The sequence below is a fragment of the Aedes aegypti genome, chromosome 2 (assembly GCF_002204515.2).
Source record: "Aedes aegypti strain LVP_AGWG chromosome 2, AaegL5.0 Primary Assembly, whole genome shotgun sequence".
NCBI lineage: Eukaryota > Metazoa > Arthropoda > Insecta > Diptera > Culicidae > Aedes > Aedes aegypti.
In genome coordinates, this window is record NC_035108.1 from 145,516,046 (window position 1) to 145,538,792 (window position 22,747).

Below are 22,747 nucleotides of genomic sequence, written 5' to 3' on the forward strand. Positions count from 1 at the left end.
ACAAAATTGAAAATCCGTCAAGCGGTTCAAAAGTTATAATTTTTTTTCTGATCACTCTATTTCGGAAATGGTCACACTAATCAAAAAATCCAAAAACACGTGTATCTTTATTTCGGATAAGGAACAAAATAGCAAATTTTCACGGAATTCAGTGACCCACTAAATCGGTTTTTCATGGTATGGCTGTATGACAATGTTATCACCCTTTGAACTCCCGTAGTAGTTTAATGTATGTAAAGATAGATTTCTCTTCGACAACAAAATCCTAATAATGACTCAAAGTTATGTAGCCATTCTCACCGCCCCTGAGAACGGTCTGCCAATAATGCGTTTGCAAATAAACCCACCCACCATCACTCGCTCTTCGGATGCAACCTGATTTGTATGCAATCGCGATCTTCAAGAGACCACTTTCACGATCGCGATCCGTTACGGTTTCACGGTTTCGATAATGAAAATCGTCTTTTTCCCCCCGTCTCAACTCAACTCTAGTAGCCATACTAGAGGTATTAACCACCTACTACATAGTACAGCACAGTACCAAGACGTTTGTCGTCTCTTCGGTGATCATCGCCATTCATTGAACGATCAGCCAGCGGCAAACTACAGTGTTGGACAATTCGTTTGGGACTTTTTTGATTTTTTTATACAAAGTGGTCAACTTTGGGGGAATAGATCTCAGTTATTTATGGGTAATTTGCATCAAATTTTCATAGCCGTTTAGAATTAAGTTACATTACCTTATATTATTGAGTATTTTTTCCATTCAAGAGTTCGCAAGTTGTAACAATTTGACTTAATTGATTTTTTATACAAAAAATTAAAGACTTTATCTTAAAATATGAAATATTCATACATAAAGTGCTGAAACAAACTTGTTCATTTCGTCTAAATGTACAATTTTGCTTAAGATACTATGAAGCTTTTCTTCATTTTGTTCAAAATAAGTCAATTTTTAAAATTCATCAAAAAATTAACTTTAACTCACCGCTATTGCTTTTAAACCCGTGCAAGAAAAACAATGTGAAAAATATATAAATATATAAATTTTGTATTGTATCTCAAGTACTGTGTAAATCTCTGTATGTCCGCAAACAACTTACATCTAACCTTTCCATGTTGCCAATTTGATGGTAAACCGAAATAGTTTATAATGTTCGTCCAACACTGTATGTATGTACTGCCAGTGGCTTCTAGCAGGTATGATGTTGCGTTACCTCACTTTGCACCGCGTTCACCCGCTTAGCATATTATCAATCTTTCGTTCGTTAGCATTCCAGCTTGATACATGTTTTTCCGCTCCACTATATTAAAGCTTACTCATACTCCACATACTTCACCCATTCAGAGAGCCACCAGCAGCCCCGAAGATGTGCTATGTAAGCCAGATAGTAAAGCAGCAACGCGTGTGCTTTAGTTTATTTTCTAAAAATATACACACATTAAACTCTTCATTTGAAGAAAAAAAAAACGGTATCGAACCTATCATACGCATAGGGCTTGTCATTTTTAGCTGCTTAGATAACGACTGAACGAACGCGGTAGTAACGTTCCCGTGTCGAATTATCATTTTGTCAAATTGTGTACACACAGGTGCCGCGCCAAACCGAGTTGCGAGGCAGCTTACTTAGAACGCAATCGGTCACCGTTATCGGTATATGGATATTTTGGAGTTTTACCGTCTAGGGGAGTGGCCCGTCGTTCGTTTCGAAGCCAATCCGGTTCAAGGGCCTCGCTATGCTGTCGGTTCTAAGAAATCACGTTCAGAGTTGGATTATGGACATGGGTTTTAAGGATTTATCCTATTTGCTCCGCTTAATGCAAGCTTTCGCGATAACGGATTTTGTATCATGTCTAACAAGATTTCATAACGAATGAGTTCGAGGATTACAGTGAAGTCGTAACATACACTGTTATTGTGATCAGGAAGACGCATTCTATTTTTCATTTCAAATATCTTTGGAACTTTTAATTGGTAATAAAAACACTTCATAGGAACTCATATCTAATTACTAATCTTCTTTTTCTTCTTCTTGGCATTACGTCCGCACTGGGATAAAACCTGCTTCTCACCTTAGTGTTCAATTAGCTCTACCACAGTTATCAAGTCAGGGCTTTCTTTACCAAAATTGCCATTTGCGCATTCGTATATCGTGTGGCAGGTACGATGATGATGTCCAATGAAGTCAAGGAAATTTCCATTACGAACCGACCGGGAATCGAACCCAGAACACCTTCAGCATGGCTTTGCTTTGTAGCCGCGGAATCTAACCACTCGGCTAAGGATGGCCCCCATCCAATGACTTATGTCAACCTAATTTCAATTGCTGATTTATGAAAGATGCTGCAGGCGAGAAACGATTGTTTCGACGACCCAAGTAACCAAATGGCTCTGTGCGTACTAATATAAAGCTACCATAAAGCTGCTATGCTCTTCATTGGTCCTGGAAAAGAAATGAGCTTTGGCAGATAATGTCTGAACATGGTTTTCTGACGAAGCAAATTAGGCTGATACGTGCTACGCTGGTTGGTTCGAAATTAAGTGTTCGGATCGCAGACGAGGTGTCAACCTCGTTCGTGTCGTTAGACGGGTTAAAGCAGGGAGACGCACTTTCGAATTTACTGTTCAACATTGCACTCGAGGGTGCTACTAGGAGATCTGGCGTGCATAGAAATGGCACTATTATCACAAGATCGCACATGCTCCTTGGCTTTGCGGACGATATAGACCTAATTGGAATCGTTCGCAGATCAGTGGAAGAGGGCTTCGTGCCTCTGAAGAGGGAGACAGCGATGATAGGCCTAACCATTATTTCTACCAAAACGAAGTACATGATTGCAGGTGGAGATAGAGTCAGGCATGGTGATGTAGGTGCTGACATAATGTTTGATGGGGATGTGTTTAAAGTTGTTGAAGAATTTGTTTACCTTGGAACACTTGTGACATGTGACAAAGACGTTTCCCGGGAAGTGAAAAGACGTGTTGCAGCTGCAAATAGGGCCTTTTACGGACTACGTAACCATCTTAGGTTCCGCAGCTTGCAAACGGAAACAAAATTCGCACAAACATTGATTCATCCGGTGCCTCTCTACAGGCACGTAGCGTGGACGTTGAAAGAGTCAGACCGGAAAGCTCTCGGCGTTTTCGAGCGTAAAGTGCTGGGTACAATACTCAGTGGGAAACTCGAAAATGGTGTGTGGCGCAGACGCATGAATCAAGAGTTGTATCAAGACGTGAATATTATTAAGCGTGTAAAATACGACAGACTTCAGTGGGCTGGTCACTTAGTGCGAATGTCAGAGGAAAGAATTGCGAAAATAATATTCAGCAGGGAACCAGGTAGAGGTCGACGGCTTCGGGGAAAACCACGAATACGCTGGCTGTACGCAGTGGCAGAGGACCTGGCGACCCTAAACGTTCGGGGCAACTGGAGAAGTTTCGCCCAAGACCGACGAAGATGGAGCTCTACAATACCGAAAATGGCGTGACGCTACGCTGTAGCCTTCAAGGTAAGGTAAGGCCTTTTTTCCAAAAGGCGCGGTCGAATGCAGAGATCTGGTCGAGATCACAGTAGAACACTTGAGGGGTACATGAATGCAATCTAGAAATATCTCCGATTTTATTTCGGCTAAGAAAAGCATACAGGCAAAGATGATTAAAAGGAAAAAGATGAACGACTCTTTATTTTGCCATATATTTTACCGGCGACACGCTATTCAAGTAACACTGCTGCTGTTGAGTGAAAAGCGCGTAAACATTATTTTCGACTACAATCAAAACATCGAGCAACACATGGTTAGTGTTAGCGTAGTTACGGTCAATTTTGGGCCGTCGACCATGGTGAACCGAACGGCATCCTTCAACCGCGATCGCTAAAACGATCTCGGCATCAGGGTTGCCACATTGAAATCTGTATTTTTTGCATGAATTATCTGTATATCTGTATCCTGTAGCAAAATATCTGTATTTTAAATCTGTATCACTAAAACTTGGGATAGTCATGAGAATAACACAAGAAATTCGCGGAAATACCAATCCTTTGCAACTACAATGCTGAGTTATCACATCTCAGCTTGAATTTAAAGGCTCTCAAAAGTATGTATTTTCATTGTTGTACACAAATCTGTATAAATCTGTATAATTTTGACAGAATTCTGTATACAGAATCTGTATATCTGTATTTTTCCAAAATATCTGTAATCTGTATATACAGAATCTTGGTCATAAAATATTCTAAAAAATCTGTAAAATACAGATAAATCTGTATATGTGGCAACCCTGCTCGGCATTCCAAATGGTTAACCTGGACAGTTAGAGAATCGGTTAATTGGCAGCAACTTGGCATAGAGTGACGAAACTTGATCAACAAATACAGAAACAACTTTTGAAGTTGTGCAGGGCTTCTGCATGATGCTAGTCTGAAACTTCGAAAGCGTTGTCGCACCAGAAGCTGTGAAAAATCCCGACGAAACCATTGATCCCGCTTTCTTAATTGCCCTCAAAAAGGTCTTAAGGTCTTAAGCTATGGTGATATCAATTAGCGAATACTCAATGCTAAGCTAATTTCATTCAGAAAGTACGCTGAGTATTTTATCGGATTTATCGACCGTACATCATTTAGATAATTTAAACTTTCAGTAAATTTAAAAAAAACACGTCACAATGCAGATCTATGAGTGGACGAAGGTGGAATTGATGTTGCATTATACCCATTGTATACCGTAGAGTTTGACAGAACCTACTACTACGCCAGTTTTAACGGGAGAGTGTGGGTTGAAATAGTGTAATTTTATGGCAATGAAGCTTGCTTTTGATTACCCGACTGCCTATGTTTCAGGTGTAAGGAAAGGCGTGCTATAATTATTTATGGAAGAATGGAAGCGTAGAGAAACGTTTCTTGTTCGTCTCTGGTTCTAGCGATTCCTATGAACGAATAGTTTATGTACGATAGATTGAGTGGAAATGAAAGATACAACTACAAAGCACGAGGACAAGCCTGAGATTGAAGCCATAGCCTTCTGTTTATGAAGAAGAAGCAGTAGCCATTAGACCACAAACCTCGTCTGAAACTTCGAGCATTAATTACTTTCAATAATCTGTCAATAAACCTCGTATCGAATCTGAATTCGATCTTGCCATCTCTAGATTGAAAATCTAAAAACCGAATTTAGTATTATACAATTTTAATTCACTAGAGATTGTATCCTTTGACATATACGTGATTTTCGACCTTATCTGAGAGACTGTCTTCAGTGTCGCGTACTAGACATGCCGAGTCTAGTACACGACACTTAAAACGGCATTACAGTTGAGGTCGAAATACGCGTATCTGACAAAGAATACAAACTCTAGTGGAATTAAATGGTATAGTACTAAATTAGATTTCCATTTACTTATCGTAACTGGAGACGCTATTGCTACGTCACACTCCACAGATCATCGCAAATTGTCCGTGCAGTCATGTAATCATATAATTTCGACAGCTCCAGTCGGCTCCAGTCGGAAAACTCCCCCAATCAAAACGAAAGTTGTCAATCATATTTCTTTGATTGTACCTTACACCGACTATTTACATCGACCGCTGCCAGGCAATTTACGGTGCATCGACATCTTATGTTGTTTTCGATTTTCATTGCTCACTGACTACGAAAAAGCAAGTGAATTGTGTGGAGAAAAATATGGAAAACAACAAGCAGTAGCAGCTGCAGAGCAAAAAAAGATCTGCAAATTTATCAAAGCTCATTAACAAGCTGCATATATGTATACCATATCCTACGAACGCGTCCGTTGTTGTACATTTAAACCGAAAGCTGGTAGCGGATGCATTTGTTGGGTGCAGCTGAATGTCGGTGCAGCGACTTAGCAAAATATATGGAGCTGTTCCTGAAAATATGACGCGCAGAGATGATAAACCTCGCAACTATCCTCCTACAGATGGTATGATCGTTGCATAGCATCACATATCTGAGGACAACAAACATCCAAAATGACTAATGATAAAGTTTTGACTGGGATAATTTGGTTTTTGATTTTGGAGCACGATCAAAGCAAACGAAGAAAAACATCACATCTGTATCGGTCCATGATCGGCAATGTTTAGCAAGTTGTAACAAGCTTGATAAATAAGAACAGCAAGCGATAGCCTCATAGAGAGAGAGAGAGTGATGATATTACCCAGTTTTCTCGCTTATTTTCCATTGGATTTCAGTGTTTTATTTTATTGACAAGAGAACAATTCCCGAACACCCTATAGCAATACTGTCCTCCAAGTTTGGAGGTTGTTTAAATGGATTTTATCTTGCACTGTCATCCTCCAGATCTAATCAGAGCTGTAGCAGAAAATGATAAACAGACTCTTATAAGGCGGCATCCACAAATTACGTAACGCTCTAGGGGGAGGGGGGGAGTAGGCCCAAGCGTTACGGCTCATACAAAAATTTAAAATTTCTCATACAAAAAGCGTTACGGAGGGGGGGGGGAGGGGGTCAAAAATTTCCAATTTTAGCGTTACGTAATAAATGGACGCTGCCTAATGTATTGCGGGTCATTATTGTTACAGAGAGCGATAAGTGAGAGATATTATCAATTCGCTCCGAAAACAATCCCTGAATATTATCAATTCAGTTATTATATTAGCTTTTCACCCTATGCTAGTTCGCCACTGTTTTAAGAGATTTAGATGTAGCAATCAATTACTTGTATGAAGATTATTTGTAGGGAAGGTGTACCGGTATTCGCCATGTACCAGTTATTCGCCACCCCAGATTTTATACCGTTTTACTTCATATATGGTTGCCAATTGTTTAGTGTTTGCTAAATTGCTTTGAGATGATACGGAAACATTCTTGGAAACCGCAAAATTTTCTCAGAAAATAATAGAAAAAAATCATTTTCCTTAAACTTTTTGCTCCTTTGCACCTATTTTTCGCCACCTGTTCCTGAATTCGCCACCCTCCATAAGAAATCAACGTAAGTGGCGAATTCAGGAACCGAAATTAAAATCGTGGCGAATACTGGTGCAAGTGGTCCAGTATTCGCCACCACCATTTTTAATACAAAAACAAAGTTTCTGATTAGTTTTTATATTTTCCCTGCTGAGCATGGATTGAAAGCTTTCGTTTAATGTCCAGACAGTAACCAAAGGTCTTTTGATTTATAAATAAACAATATTTTTCCTTAGGGTGGCCAAAACTGGTACACTTACCCTATGAAGATACCAAACGATACGAAAAGATTAAGTAGATGAAAAAACCGAATTTAGTACTATACCAATTAATTCCACTAGAGTTTGTATCCTTTGACAGATACGCGTATTTCGACCTCAACTGTAAGGCCGTCTTCAGTGTCGTGTACTAGACTCGACTAGTACACGACACTGAAGACGGCCTTACAGTTGAGGTCGAAATACGCGTATCTGTCAAAGGATACAAACTCTAGTGGAATTAAATGGTATAGTACTAAATTCGGTTTTTTCATCTGCTTATAGGTTTAGTAGAAACAGCTCGAAGATTTATTATCACGAAAAGATTATTTAGTAAGACTTAGTAAGTTTAACCTGATAATTAGCTATTCGGACCTTTATATATTTCAATAGGCTGTATCAGTCTTGGCACTTCAGAAAGCTCATATTTCCTAATGATATTCTAACCTTTCTGTCCAGTTTGTATGATAAGAAACACCAAAACACTGATAAACTTACTTACTGGGAAGCCAAATCCCTAAGTTGCGTGTCTTCTTAAACGAGAGCGAAATAAATGACTCTCTCCCCGTATGCGTTTTTAGCTGCGGCGAAGCTGGATTGCAGCGACCGTGAAATATGTGCAACATACATAAAAATCACTCGCAAATGATAGGTACCGATCGAAGGTACGGATGAAGATTTTACAGTTGAACAAATGTAAGAATTTTCATTTCGAGCTCACGCACTTACGACGCTCGGGAGAAATCGTTGTCCCATTCGAGCTCTTTTACGATATGTTTGAATTAATAGATTTGTTTGCAGATGGATGATTCTTTCGGTTTATGTCTTCCACTTACGGGCAACTGGTGCATACTTGCGCATCCGTTCATTTGCGGGCGGTTTTTTGTTAGCTGTTATGTTTCCAGGGCTTGTTTGACTTGTATAAAATAGATTGTTTTTGTATGTAACTGTTTGTAGCTTTTACGAAATTTATGGATGATTTTGATTGATTGTAATATATCTACGGTATCATGTGAAATCTTGATGTAACATCTGGAGATTCCTGGCAAAATGGAGGTATCCAGAAACTTCGCCATTTTTTTCCATAGTACAGTCGACTCTCCACATCTTAATATCGAAGGGATCATCGAGATAGGGAGAGATCGAGACATAGAATTTTTTTAATGGACACTAGATTGAAAATCACTCCATTACCATATGTAGAATACCGAGATGTGGAGAGTCCACTGTATTAGATAAAAAAAATCAGAATCTGTAATTTCCGTATGTTTGATTGGCGAACTAATGTTGCTGAGCTTTAGGTAAATTCTAGTGTGTAATCCGTAAAACAAGCTTAGTATTTTTTTTCACATTCAACAGCACTGATCCAGGTATAATTAGGAGTATAATTCGCATAATGGACACATTTAGGGAATGCGTATTTCAAGATAATTGCATACCAATAGTTTTCAATTCTGAAGGTTTCTATGATTTATGAAAGTATAACATGTTTCATTGCGAGACGGACCAACCAAGGGCTGAAAGCCTCGTTGAGAAAACGATAATAAAGTGTTTCATTCATTAGTGATAATCAAAATATATCAAATTTTAGAAATTCGAGGCAGAAACTTAGGATGAAAATAAGTATAATAAAAAGATACCAGGGTAAAATTTAGTAGTGGAATTGATTATTTAATTATAAACAAAAAAAATGCAATTGGTTGGGATTGACCAATATGCCTTTGATCAATTTCAGATGAAATCATGATAATTGTTGGATTAGAAACTCGTTCAACATGGTTTCAAGAAGAATTTTGTGTTATAACTGAAAGTGTTCATCGATCGAAATGTATGAACCTTGATGTCAGAAACACTGTGACAAAAGTGTAAAGAATAGGATTCGGCTTGGTAGGAGATATGAAACCATTTGAAGGAAATAATAGAAGATATCGCCTACTTACCGGAAACTATTTTTAACCTGTTATAACTACAACAAAAACTTAGTTTATTTCAATACGACTGTTGTGTAACTTTCGAAAAAATAACAAACGGAATTCATTCAACTTAACTTTTACACTATCACTATCAATCACATGCCGTGGCAAGGTTATCGGCTTCGACTAAGACGCAAAACAGTAGTAGCAGCAACAACATTTGAAAAAAAGGCTACCAACCGCAAACTGTACTGCCCATGTCTGTTCGCTACTAATTTGCCAACATTTTTCACCAAACCAATCGGAAGCAACAAGCAGACCAGCAACCAATCACCGACACACACAGTGGTGCTAGATTTGAACTTTTCCAGACAAACCAAAAAGATAGTCGAAGGGGCATGAGAGCGTTTAAAAAGTTTAAAAAAGCGTTCAAAAAGCTATCAAGTAGGATGTTGAAAGACGCTACTAAACTCCCATACAAAATGACAGATTCAAAACTTTTCCTTTACACAAACACGTAGTAACACTTGAAGAATGCAACAGTGAAAGAATCATGTAAGTACATTTCCCCCCGTTCTTATGCCATTTCGTGACATACAAACACCATTCCATTTTTGTTTATATAGATAGATAGATAGATAGATAGATAGATAGGAAGCCGGATCCTACACTTGGCATTTTCGATCCACTTCAGCAGTGAGGTTTTTTAAAAGCTACTGGGCTCATTTGGCCATTTGGCCACAATATGGGTCGTGTCGTAGTGTTTTTTTTTTTTTTTTTTAATTTTTATTTACAAGATTTTTAGGCCTGGGCTAGTTCATCTCAGAACCAACAGCTTTACGATTTCACACAATCACACAACAGCATGTCCGGAGTTAAATCAATAAGTAAAAGTGAAAAATTCTCAAAATAATAGAACTTTGATTCGCGAACAATTAATCGCTAGCACACATGCAACACGATGAATTATTCGGGGAGCGTAGTTTGGTGTGATCACTTGACGACAAAAGGTTAATGTTGTTGTTTTGATCGCAGGATAAAGAACAACCACGATGCATAAATTATTTTGTCATGATCACTAGATTCCATCCATCCTTGCCCTAGATAGATTTACAGTTGTTGAATTATCTAAAACGTCGTCCAGCTCCTAGAGTTCATAGGAAGTTCAAAGAAGTTTAGAAATTATATGAACAAATATCGGCTTTGTGAATCTAAATTTAGATCATATTTAAACGAAAGGCCAAAGTTCAATAGCCAATTCAGCAACTTCTAAGAATGCCTTCGAAATTATGCGTTAGACATGGTCCATGGCTGATTCCCGGAAAAAATTGAGCTGGTGAAACTTATGTTGTAGCCAAGAAGTGGTCTTTTTAACAGAAACGAAATTCCTCCAAAAAACATTATATTGTCTTCTAAGACGCTTGCTAATTTTTTTTATATAAACAAAGCATCTTCCAAGCAATTTTCAAAGATTTGGTCGAGATTCTTGTTAAGAATGTAACAGTTGCAGTCTGCACCTCGCTATTTATTTATCCATCAAAGAACTTGCCATGAATTCACTTATAATTTTACAAGAAATGTGTTGATATTTTCAAATTGGGAATGATTGGCATAATTTACTGTAAATCTGCAGATATTCTAAAAATCCCTATCATGGACCTCATAAGAACTTTGCCATAGATTTAGAACTAGTCAAACCAGAAAGCCTGACAAAGCTTTATCATGAATCCTCATTAGTAACTCTAGAAATCCTGTCAAATGTAATTTTCAATGAATTTCTACATAATTTCTTAACCTCTACAAATCTACTAAGAGTTTCAAGAAAAATCAGCAAAAGGTCTTTTCTAGAATCAGCTATAAACCCTATAAGCAATATCCTTATTACGTTTACAGTTATCTCTCAAAGAAATTGGCCAATTATCACCGTGATTCCCCTTAGGATTCCTGTAAAGATCTCATTAAAAATTTGGCATAAATCTAAATGGAAATCTTTCAAGCATTTCACCAAGGATCTTGACTGGAATCCCTATGTACCCTTCTAGAAATGTTTTAATGATCTTATTGGTATTCCATGAAATCTCCTTCGAATTTGTTTAACATTTTGCCACCAAAAATCTACAAAACATTACACAAGAAACCGGTAAGAATTGTTAGGAAATGTACCCAACAACTCCCCAGTAAAACAACGATTATTTTAAAGAATTTTGATTAAAAAAATCTTGAAATCGTTAACTATTTCTCTACCAAATCAGTCCAAATAGTCATGATGCAATATAATTACGAAGTGATTGATGTATAGCGAAAACGACTTATTATTTCAATTTATTTACTGCTGTGTGATTTATTATATTCAAAGTACTTTAGGGCTCATAGCGAAAGAGTGTCTAAAAAATAGGTGCTTTAGGGACCTCTTGCCTGCAAAAAGTGGAAAAAAAGCGACTACACAGATACCAAAAACAAACTTAATAGCCGAAAAGCAAGAGACCAAAAGCAACCTGGACATACTATAAGAGTTTCAATGAGTATGCATGCAATTCTGTGTTGATAAAACTCTGCGTTATTGATCATGATTTGTTTCACTATGAAGTTAATCAGAAACTTATTTCGGACATTTCACGTATTTCCCAAGGAATTCCTACGAAATTTTCATTCCGGATCCTTCAGGATCGTAACCATTAATATTTTAAAAACAACACCAGGAATAACTCCACACCAACAACTTCAGCAACTTTCTCCATATATTCTTTCGGAAATATATCAGGTTTTTTTTTATTTATTTTTTGTCAATTCTCCTTCCTACTAAGAATTCAGTAAGAATTTCACTCAGTATTCTATAATGATCTTGTGAAGGAGTTGTTTTCAAGATTATGTCAGAATTTCAGGAATCCTTGATAATCCTTAACTAAATTTTATATCAGAATCGTGTTAAGGTGAAGATGAATCGAAGCCAAACCACAAATTTCAAAGAGCACAAATCTGGAGAACCAAACATCCATTTGAGCTGAAAACTTAATCGATTAGTTACTAGCTGGTGGTGACCAATCGATTAAGTTTTAAGCTCAAACGGGTGTTCGGTTCTCCAGATTTGTGCTCTTGAAAATTTGAAGTTTGGCTTCGATTCATCTGAAAACCTTAAAGATGTAATAAAAATCCTTTTCAGAATTTTGTCCCAATTTCACCCATCATTATTTAAGTATCATTCCTAGGGATGTGTAAGTATCCTATCTGACATTTGGCAGAAATCCGATCTGACAGTTATTCTGCGGATATCTATTCGAAAATCCTGTTTTAGAATCTGCGAGATATTTGTCCAGGATTATATATGAATCCTGTTAAGAAATTGGTCACAAATCCACACCAGATTAAAAAAAAAAAATGGTTCAGAAATTTCATAAAAATTATGCTAATGATTTGGTGAAAATTCTGCCTAAATTTTCTGTAAAATGAATTAGCAAGAATCGTAAGAATCAAGCCTTTGCGGTGATATTCTGTTCGACTAATTTAGCCTTTTCTCATCATATTTTATTAGAGATTGATTGAAGTTCAGTCTTCTTCTTCTTCTGATAGGCATTACGTCCTCACTGGGACAGAGCCTGCTTTATAGATTAGTGTTCTTATGAGCACTTCCACAGTAATTAATTGAGAGCTTTCTTTGCCAAAGTTGCAATTTTCTCATTCGTATGTCGTGCGGCAAGTACGATTATACTTAATGCCCAGGGAAGTCAAGGAAATTTCCATTACGAAAAGATCCTGAACCGACCGGGATTCGAACCCAGACACCTTCAGCATGGCCTCAGTCTCTGCTATCAAATATTGAAAGTCATAGCATAGCAACACTAGCACAAATATTAATTATATTATTGGAATTATTAAAAAGCATGATTTCTCATTATAAACCTCGAGTGATTCTCGCCACCTTTATTTTTGCGTAGAATAATTTTAACGCTTATCAAATTCAAATAACAATGCTACTAAATTTTCTATGATTAACAATAGCTAATTAATCACGAGTTGAAAAAGTTGCAAAAATGTTGCCCTTTGTGTTTGTCATGACAATTTTTCTGTATCCCAATCCGTAAAAGTTGGGACACACAATTGTGAGCTGCTTGTTTTGCGTTTGTTTCGACCACAAATTGATTCACTGAGTATTAGCAAAATATGACAATACATCATTCGATTCATTAATGATATAGAGTAAATTTAAAATTTTGAAAACTAATTGAACCATCATACTAGCGCGAAATTCAATCGAAATTTTCAATGATGATCCTTGGTCTGTTCTAATTTCAAGTAGTCTACGGGCAGATATAAGAAGAGTTCATAAACTCTTTGCAGGCCACATAAAATTACGCGGCCCGCGGGCCGTACGTTGGGCTACCCTGCTCTAAATCAACGTTTAGACTTTTTAGAAAGTCTGGAAAGATTCTCTAGATAAATTTCTAAAATCATTATTGAAAGAGAATATGAAACCATCGTAAACAACTTGCAAGATTTTTTGGAGGAATACATAAAAATTTTTAGTCATAATCCTTTAAGAGTTATTAGTGTAGGAATATTCAGAGAAACTACTAGCATAATTAGATAATTGTGTTGCCTTTCTGTTTAAACCATTGAAGAATCTATGGAGAATTTCTGAATATTATTTTGTGGAAATCCTAAAAAAAATTCACGAAACAATTACGTTTGAAACTTTGTAAGGAATTAATGAACGAATTTATTGGAGAATCCTGAAATAATCCCAGCCAAAAAGGAATGTTTTGAGCGATGTCTTAGAGAATTCGTTTAGAACTGCCGTGACAACTTTCCAAGCGAACCGCGAAGCCATTTTTATATAAGTTTCTAATTAATGATTTGTGAACAAATGTAATGAATCTCTTACTTCGCTTGTTCTTCAAGAAAGTATTAGTGACAATGTTCAAATTGTTGATAAAGCAGATATTTCAAAAATGTAACTTATTTTGTTCTTGTTCTTGACTTACACAAATAAAATATTGATGAAATATTTGCATTAACTTTCTGTCAAAAAAAATTGCAAGCCTTATTTTACTTCGCTAGCTTTGTCTGAAAATTTCCCAAAGCAAATTTGTAGATAAAGTAAATATTGTTTCTAGAGCTATCGTTAGGAAATTCCTGGCATATTTTGACAGATTTCACCAGCATCCTTTGAAAATCCTTAGAAGTTATTGAAGAACTATTGATAAGATTGAAGAAATTCGAAAGTCCTCACTGCTTCCACTAATGGCGGAGCTTTTTTGAACCTATCAGTAGATTTATTTTCAATGATAATCGGTTTTTTGTTGTTATTGTTATTCATGACATTTTTTTTCCTAAAATGTATGATGAATATCTGACAAGATTTCCAAGAGCTCAAGTTCTTCATGTATTCAAAGCAGTTTCCAGAGGTGAGGATTGGAAGACACCTAATATGTCTGAAGAAATTTTCTTGGCAAGAATTTTACTGAATCTGGTGGATATACCTGAAAAAATACCTGAAAAAATCATTCAAATTCTGTGATGATTTTTGAGGAAACCCTCATTTTGTTGGATTTTGGTAAGATCCTCTTTTGAACATTTGGAGAGATGTTTTAGTGAACTTATGGGGCTCCATAGGGTTACAGCAGTATTTTTATATTTTCTATGGTGGACTACATATGTGAATTTTGGGTACCGGCCAAGTATATCTGTTGGTTCATAATAAGATCTTTCCATAAGCTTTGATTTCGGGAATAAGGGGTCCGCAGGATATTTGTGGAACTCTAAAGAGGGTCGCAACGTCAAAAAGGTTGCAAACCACTGTTCTAAGAAAAGCGACGAAAAAACTCATTTTAGAATTCATGTATGATATTCTGGAAAACAACTGAAGAAATCTTTGGAGGAAAACCAAGCTGAATTTTCAGAGCCAATTCTGCGTATCAACGTTGAACTGCTGAAAGAATTCCTGGAGAAAATTGGAATTCTTGGAGAACTTATTTATACATACCATGAGTATTCGCTGTAGGTATTTTTGGACGAGTTTCTGTAAGAATTTACAGAATTTTTTTTTATTTTTATTAGTGGAGGAGACAGGTAGCTATCCTTTCAGCCTCAATGAGTTACTTCAGAGTTCACTGCAAATATTTTTACACGATTTTTTGCAAAATGCCCAGAATGTCGCACTTCTTCTTATGATGTTTTAGGAACATTTCTAAAAAAGTAAGGGATGCTCTTGCTATAAGATATTATATAATTATTTAGCAAAAAACAATCCTCGTATAACTTTTCAAAAGAACCTATCTTGCAATGAGATATTCTCTCCTCTCTCTTTCGATTATAACAATGCAATATAAGCTTTCGGGAAATTCTTCAATATAGATCGAAAGACAATACCCTTGGCTAGCGTTGCATACAAAAAACACAAAAGAAGAGATTGGCTCAGTTATTGATTGAAGAGGAAGTAAACAAAAAGAGCCTCTCATTGTAAGATAGGTCCTCTTGGAAAGCTACGAAATGATTCATGCTTTACGTGAAATTTGTAAAAAATGCATATTGATTTGTTTTGCTTACCGAATGACAGAAGTCAATTCTATTGCAAAATTAAAAAAGGGACCATTTAGCATATCAAAGAGATTTAAAACACCAAACATAAAAAGACACTATTCAGAGACTTGCATTAAAATAAAGATCAAGTCTTCAAGGCCTACTAATAGCCTTGTTCTGTGCAACAAATGAACAATTAACGGTATGTTTAGGTGATTTCTCCGTCCAACAGAAAAAAATACATATTTCACTGAAAATTGGTTTGGTTTTTTGGTATCCATACTATTTGTCTGGAATGGAAAATCGTGGAAAATACTCAAAATCAATTTTCTCAAAACCAAGCTTTGTTACTCACCCCTTCAAAAGTTATGGATGTCAAGACAATCATTTATTAGTATTTCTCAATCGTACCAAACAAGTTTTTTGGCTGTTTTTAAGTCAAGCGTGTGCTAGAATAAGGGCGTATGTCGCATGGTCGATATCTCTTCTTCGATCCTCTCTTCTGTAAATAAAGGTGACAAGATACGGATTCGTGAGCATTTTATCACTTCTAGACGCTAGGCAACGATGCAATCTTGCGTCCTAAGGTGAAAAATGCTGATAAACTGTCGCCTTTATTCATAGAAGAGAGGATCGATGAAGAGAAATCGATCATGTAACTTTTTTTGTCACTGATGTTATCAACATTTCAAAAATCAATATAAGCAATATAAGCTGATGATACTAATAGAGAAGTATAATAATTTATATAAACACACAATACAAAATATGTTTTAGCACATCTCAAAATTAAAATTTCACTCTTTAGCCATATTTATAAGTAAAAACCAGAAATGTTAGCTTGATACAACAAATGTTTTAGTACAACTCTAATATGACTCCCGGAATCACACTCTCACTTAAACTAAATTATTTAAACATTTGCATGAAATGATGTTGTTCTCAGACAAAATATAAAAATATAATCGAAAAAAGGAATTAATTTAGTTGCGTCGTTCAGATGGAAGGGACCACTGTTGACGGGAACTGAACGCAAACCGCTAGACAACGACGACGTACGAGCACCGTGTAGCGTGGGTGGGTGGATGGTCGACAAGTGCCCGCAAGAGAGGAAAACCTATCGGAAAATTGCATGCCCAGGCGGCAACGCACGCCGCCCAAGTGAAATGAAAAAAAGGGAAAAGAAAAGAAAATTGCGCGTCGATCGCGTCGAAAATGAAAAATGTGAAAATATGTTGTACCCGCCGCGGCTCTGTGCAACATAAGCCCGAAGAAGCATATGCCACACGGTAAAAGCACATGGGGGAGTCATTGAGCCCACCAACCAAGCCCAAGATTAAACAGAGCATTCAGTGTACTTTAAAAGGAGATGCATATCAATTGTTGAAGTCAGTATCAGTACGGATTGCAATCGATTAAGTGCAGTAGCAACAGCAGCACAACAGTTTTAAGGAACAGTGCGCCAGGGGAAGTGTTTTACTATCGAAACGAGGTGCAGGTGTGTGACCGACCAAAAAGGACTCTCTGGAAGATATAAGTTCGAAAGTTTCGCAGAGAAGAGACAAGTGTGTTCGCAGCCAGCCAAAATGTCCCGCAAAAGTACCACCGTGTTAGAATATCTATTGCTTGCCTCATTCATCACCTCCGCACTGTGCGCCACAACCCGCGGCCAGATTCGCGTCGTCGGCCAGAAGAACGAGAACAGCTGGTTCACTGGAGAGCTGAGCGTGCTGCAGAAGGTCTACGATGACTGCCAGGATAAGCAAGATTTCACCGGTTGCCTCAAGGGCAAGGCCCTGACCGCCATTTCACGGGCTGTTGATATGGTGAGTGGGATGTGAAGATATGAATTTCGTGAAGTGAAATGAGCCAGATTTGGAACCAATTGATGTGATTCGATTGATTGCAGTTGAAATATTGAGATGAGATGTGATTTTGTAAAAGAGCACCACTAACTGTGGAACAAAACGACACGAAAACGGTGAAAAATAGAACATTTTCAGTATTTAGGGGGCAAATCCGTAGAAACCTTGTAAACATCGTGTCCACACAAAAATCAATTTAAACAAGGATGACATCACAATCCTTCGACATGATATTTTCTAGGGTTTTGATTTGAGTTCCAAAATATTTGGTTTCAAATTGATGAGATTTTTGTTTCACTGTTCAAGACCATTTTACTGTTTAATAACATAAGAAGACCATTTCATTTTTATCGACATAGATTGGCGAGTATTGGAAAATATTACCAATATTAAATAGAGTAAATAATTGAACAGGTATTTGAATCTACTCACTAGCTTTTCAAAAGGTTTTGTAAATTCCCCAGCTACTTGCTCTTGGTTGCTAAAAATTTAGTACTGACGCATTTCTCGCCAACTCGAACAAATGTTGACAGAACCCTCTTAAATTTCAATTAAATCTTCTGGATGTGTAGAACTTGACTAAAAAAGCCACTTTGCATACTTATTTATTCCAAAATTTATCTGGACTATCATTTGAAAACGGCCAAACTTTTTTAATTGATTTTTTTTATGATAATGTAAACGAAAAATGAGAACCCCCACTAAAAAGGTTGTTAAGATAATTTATAGAAAATCGTCTAAATTTTGGAATAAAAACACTGAAGAAAATTTCATCTGCGACCTACACTGAAAAAAAAATCAAAGCTTAAGTCGATTTAAAAAAAATGTCCATTTTTTAATGTAATGAAATTTTGTCTCAATATACGTAAAGATGTTTACTACATTGCGACATGGACACTTTTAAGGAAAAAAAGTTTTTCAGCCAAAGACATTTTCCAGTCTTGAATATTTTTTGGCGTGGCATTTTAAAATTTGTAAAACTAAACAAGTGAAACTCACAACTATCTCAGAATGAAGCGCAAAGCGAGCCTATTTGGTCTAATCAATTTACTTAATTATCAATTCTCGATAATTAGGTAAATATATACAAATGGTCTTATTTATGGCGCACACAAAAATAATTAATGATTTTCAAAATCCAATTCAAAATTTTCAAAGTATTTTTTTAAAAAATGTGCCTTTTAAATTTAGATGAAATTTTGTCTCAAGATGGGTAATTATGTTTACTACTAAATGCTCATCGCGAGATGGATACTTTTAAGGAAAAAAGTTTTTCTATAAACAACTTTTTCTTGTCCTAAATTAATATTTTAGACGTGTCATTTTCAGACAAAACTTAACAAGTGAAAGTCGCAATCATCTTTGAATTCAATGAAGCTCAATAATCGAATCAATTTTGTCTAATCAGCTTGCTTCAAATTATCGAGAATTCCATATAAAAAGGGCTCATGACGCGTTTCTTGTCACATTATATTCGAAGTTGGCTCTCTTAAAATACAAAAAAAAAAAGAATATGAAATCTTATCGAAAATATTATTCCCCTATTTTGTTTTCATGACAACTCTTGATAATTTATAGAAAACTTTGTTGAATTCTGAGATGATTGCGATGTTCACTTGTTTGGATTTGCTTGAAAATGACATGCTAAAAAATAATTTAACACAAGAAATTTGTTAGAAAAATTCATTTTTCCATTAGAAGTGCCCATCTCGCGATGTATGTACGGTTGATAGCAAACACAATTCTTGAGAAAAAAATCATTCAAATAAAAATTGAACATTTTATTAAATCGACTTCAAAATTTAAAAATCATTTTTTTTTTCAGTGTGGACAAATGTTTATATAGGATTCTCAATAATTTAAAGTAAATTGAATGTAAGAAATTGACTTGCCTACTGAGCTTTTTAGAATTCTGAGATGATTGTGACTTTCCCTTGTTTATTTTGTTTGAACATGAACATTTATTTAAGACAAGAAAAAAAATAATTAGGCTTTTTTTTTTCTTAAAAGTGCCATTTTTTTCCGATGCATGGACGCACAGTGGGACGAAACTGAAAATTGACGGTCAAAACCTTGTAGAAGCGTTTAGCCCACAGACATTGTTTTAAACTAGCATCCCGAGTAATAAAACAAAATATTTTTTTTAAATTATACTGAATAGGGCACCCGAGAAAAAAAAACAATTTTTTGATTTTTGTTTGAAGCAATCATTACTTCAGCAAAGTTTTAGATCTTTTTATTTTCAACAACTTTGCTAAACATACTTGATATTTTTGACTTCGTTTTAACGGTTAAATTTTAGAATTTAACCTATTTTACCATAAATATCAGTTTTTGACCATTTCTATGCTCAATGTGCAATTTATGAAGTCAATAATATCAAGTTTGTTCAGCAAAGTTGTTGTAAATAAGAAGATCTAAAACTTTGCTAAAGTAATGATCTTCCTAAAAAAATATTTTGAAAAAAATTTTTTTTTTCGGGTGTCCTATTCAGTATAATTGAGAAAAAAATATTTTTTTGCATTTTTCCTATTTAGAATTTTTGTATTTTTCATTGATGCATATTTCACTGATGCTGAAGCCATAAAATGCTCATTTGTTTGTTTTTATTACAACGACGCATAATTATTCAGAATATGAATAAATTCTTTGTTCTCTAACCACCGATTTCTTTGCGTAAAAAATGTTTTCATACAAAAATATAACACTTGAGAAAAAAAGTTTTTGAAATTCTTCAAAAAAAAAAGTTGTTTTTAATAGTATGTTAATTGATCATGAAATTATTTTCTAGTAACTTTCGCATGGTATTCATTTGATTCGTTATGTTTCGAGTTCGCCAAAAATCAATGGAGCTCTGAACAAAGCTGAAGATGTGGGCTTCGTGGCCGTGCGGTTAGCGGCGCCAGTCGTTTATGCGTATTGTGCCATGAGGTATGGGTTCGATTCCCGCTCCAGTCGGTGAAAACTTTCCGTCAAAAACGAAAAATTCATCACTGGACTACTAGGTGTTTCGTGTTGTCTTTGCAGCCTTTGGCTGAAGACGGTGTAAATTGTCTTTTAAGTCAAGCTGAACAAAGATTTAAGTTTGAACTCCACTTATGCCAAACACAATACCTTCCCCCAGGAATCGGTCCCACTGATGGACGGAGTGGCACTGGTCAAGCAGAAGACTGCCGAAAACGTGAGCATCCCGCTGCTGTCCGACGCCCGCGCCCTCAGCGGTTTCGGTCTTGGAGAGCTCGACCTTTCGATTCTGTCCAAGTTGAACAAGTTCTTCCAGACCCACTCGCTGCGTGTTGATATGCAACAGCCGTCCGGAGCTGCCGCCCGTGGAAACAAGGGCAACAAGCACCACCGTTACATCATCGCTGCCGTCCTGACTGCCATGGGTATTGCAGGACCCATCGGTCTCAAGGTGCTGGCTGCTGTCGCCGGTAAGGCCCTGGTCATCTCCAAGGTTGCCCTCACCATCGCTGGTATCTTGGCCCTGAAGAAAATCTTCGCCCACGATCGCCATGAGGAAACCAGCTTCCAGGTGCACGCTGGACATGATAACAGGTAAGGTTTCCAGTATACGACTACCCATGAATCTCAAATTTAACTCCATGTTAACCCCGTAGACGAACTGCCTACGTAGTCCGCAACCCAGCCAAGATGGCCGCCAGCGTCGACCCCTACCGGTACTACTACGAACAGCAACAGCAGCAGCAGCAGCAGCCACAGCCTTACGGTACCATGTAAATTCGATCAACGCGATCCGCTGAATCCGGGAAAAAAATCGCCGAAACGCCGAAAAGCAAACGAGTCCATTTGTAAATTAATATTTATTTTTAACTTATTACCACCAGCGTTGTTAACTTATTGCTAAGTGCCTATCGACCATTACATGTTAACGTAACGAAAACGACCAAAATACCCACAAAGTGGCCACAGTTAGCAATCTCGGTTCCAGACCTTAGATGACGCGATTGATTATCATTTCAGCGATGGTCACACGCCATCAGTCAGGTCGCGGAACGAGCTGGCATTGTAAATTAACTAAACGAAACCATTAACTACAGCATTGAAACCAAAAATTAGAAACTGAAATTCAGACAGTAGTAGACACAGACACCCACAGCAGACATATTACATACACACACATACGAACACTGAACCCCTAGGTAAGATTTCAAGTGTTAGCAAGGTAAGCGAATTGATAAGTCGATTTATTTTGTAACGAAACTACAATTTGTGCGAGCGCGTGAGATTTTAACTGGCAGTCATGGTGTACTGAATTTGTTATTTTGTAAGCGAAGACACACACTCTTCGGAGCAACGGTGAGTGCGATCTTGAACCGATACGCCGATCAATAAACGAAAAATGATGTAAGCAGAACCAAGAATTTGATTTTGAATTTTGTGATCCGAAAATTAAATAACTTTTATGCGGATGATGTTTATAGTCGTTTGAGTTATTTAATACAAACGATAACATAAACATTTTTAACTGGAATAGAATCTGATGAAAAGAAAGAAATTGCAAAGGAACAGGAATGAAACAGATAAAATTCATAAAATCAAACTAAACTAACTGAACTACACGAAACAGACCATAAAATAAAGACACGTATCAAGAACAAAACAAATAATAAAATAGGCATACGTTAAACAAGGAAAACTTAAAATACCAACATAAGAAAACAATAAAAAAAAAACTCGAAAAAATCCAATTTATTAAATATGAAACTTATATAACATGTTATTGACATAACTGAACCAGCAAGTTGAAATAAGGATAAATTAACAATTCAAAATAGAAGATAAAAGTTCAAAAGTTTACAAACTGAAATCAAGAAATTAGTTAGCAATTCGAAATCTATATAAATAAAAATGGAGTGGTGTTTGTATGTCACGTAATGACTTGAGAACGGGTCAACGGATTGACGCAAGTTTTTCACCGTTACACTCCACAAGGGATGCGATGAGTTAGAACGAGGAAAAAGTTTGGGAAAGTCTCCGGAATAATTGGGAAAACGGAAAAAGACTAAGGTTTATTTTGTATGGGGGAATTCTTGACGTTTTCCAACAGCTTACTTGATGGCAAGACGAAGATTGCCGGGATCACTAGTAGGAGATAAAAGTAAAAACATGTTTTCTCAATGATATCTTTTTTCTAATTGATAAAAAACAGACAATTTGAATACCAAAAAAAATAGACATGTAGACGATTCTAAGAGTATCAGTCTAAACTAGAAGAATAAAATACGAG

General features: G+C 36.5%; 2 protein-coding genes across 2 annotated transcripts in view; one reads left to right on the top strand and one right to left on the bottom strand.

Moving 5' to 3' along the window:
• LOC5576036 (serine/threonine-protein kinase NLK) overlaps window positions 1-22,747 on the bottom strand; it is a 276,399-nt gene that overhangs the window by 169,207 nt on the left and 84,445 nt on the right.
• On the top strand, window positions 15,532-21,874 carry LOC5565461. The gene is made up of 3 exons (XM_001649773.2): window positions 15,532-17,457; window positions 20,621-21,054; window positions 21,117-21,874. Exons 1-3 carry the CDS (start codon window positions 17,218-17,220, stop codon window positions 21,235-21,237), a joined length of 795 nt encoding a protein of 264 aa, XP_001649823.1. The 5' UTR covers window positions 15,532-17,217; the 3' UTR covers window positions 21,238-21,874.

What these genes read in the sequence shown, in the direction of transcription:
- LOC5565461 (XM_001649773.2), top strand. Translation starts at nt 17,218, where the DNA reads ATGTCCCGCAAAAGTACCACCGTGTTAGAATATCTATTGCTTGCCTCA. An exon ending in TTTCACGGGCTGTTGATATG is followed by an intron (nt 17,458 to 20,620) that starts GTGAGTGGGATG and finishes ACCTTCCCCCAG; the next exon opens with GAATCGGTCCCACTGATGGA. An exon ending in CACGCTGGACATGATAACAG is followed by an intron (nt 21,055 to 21,116) that starts GTAAGGTTTCCA and finishes TTAACCCCGTAG; the next exon opens with ACGAACTGCCTACGTAGTCC.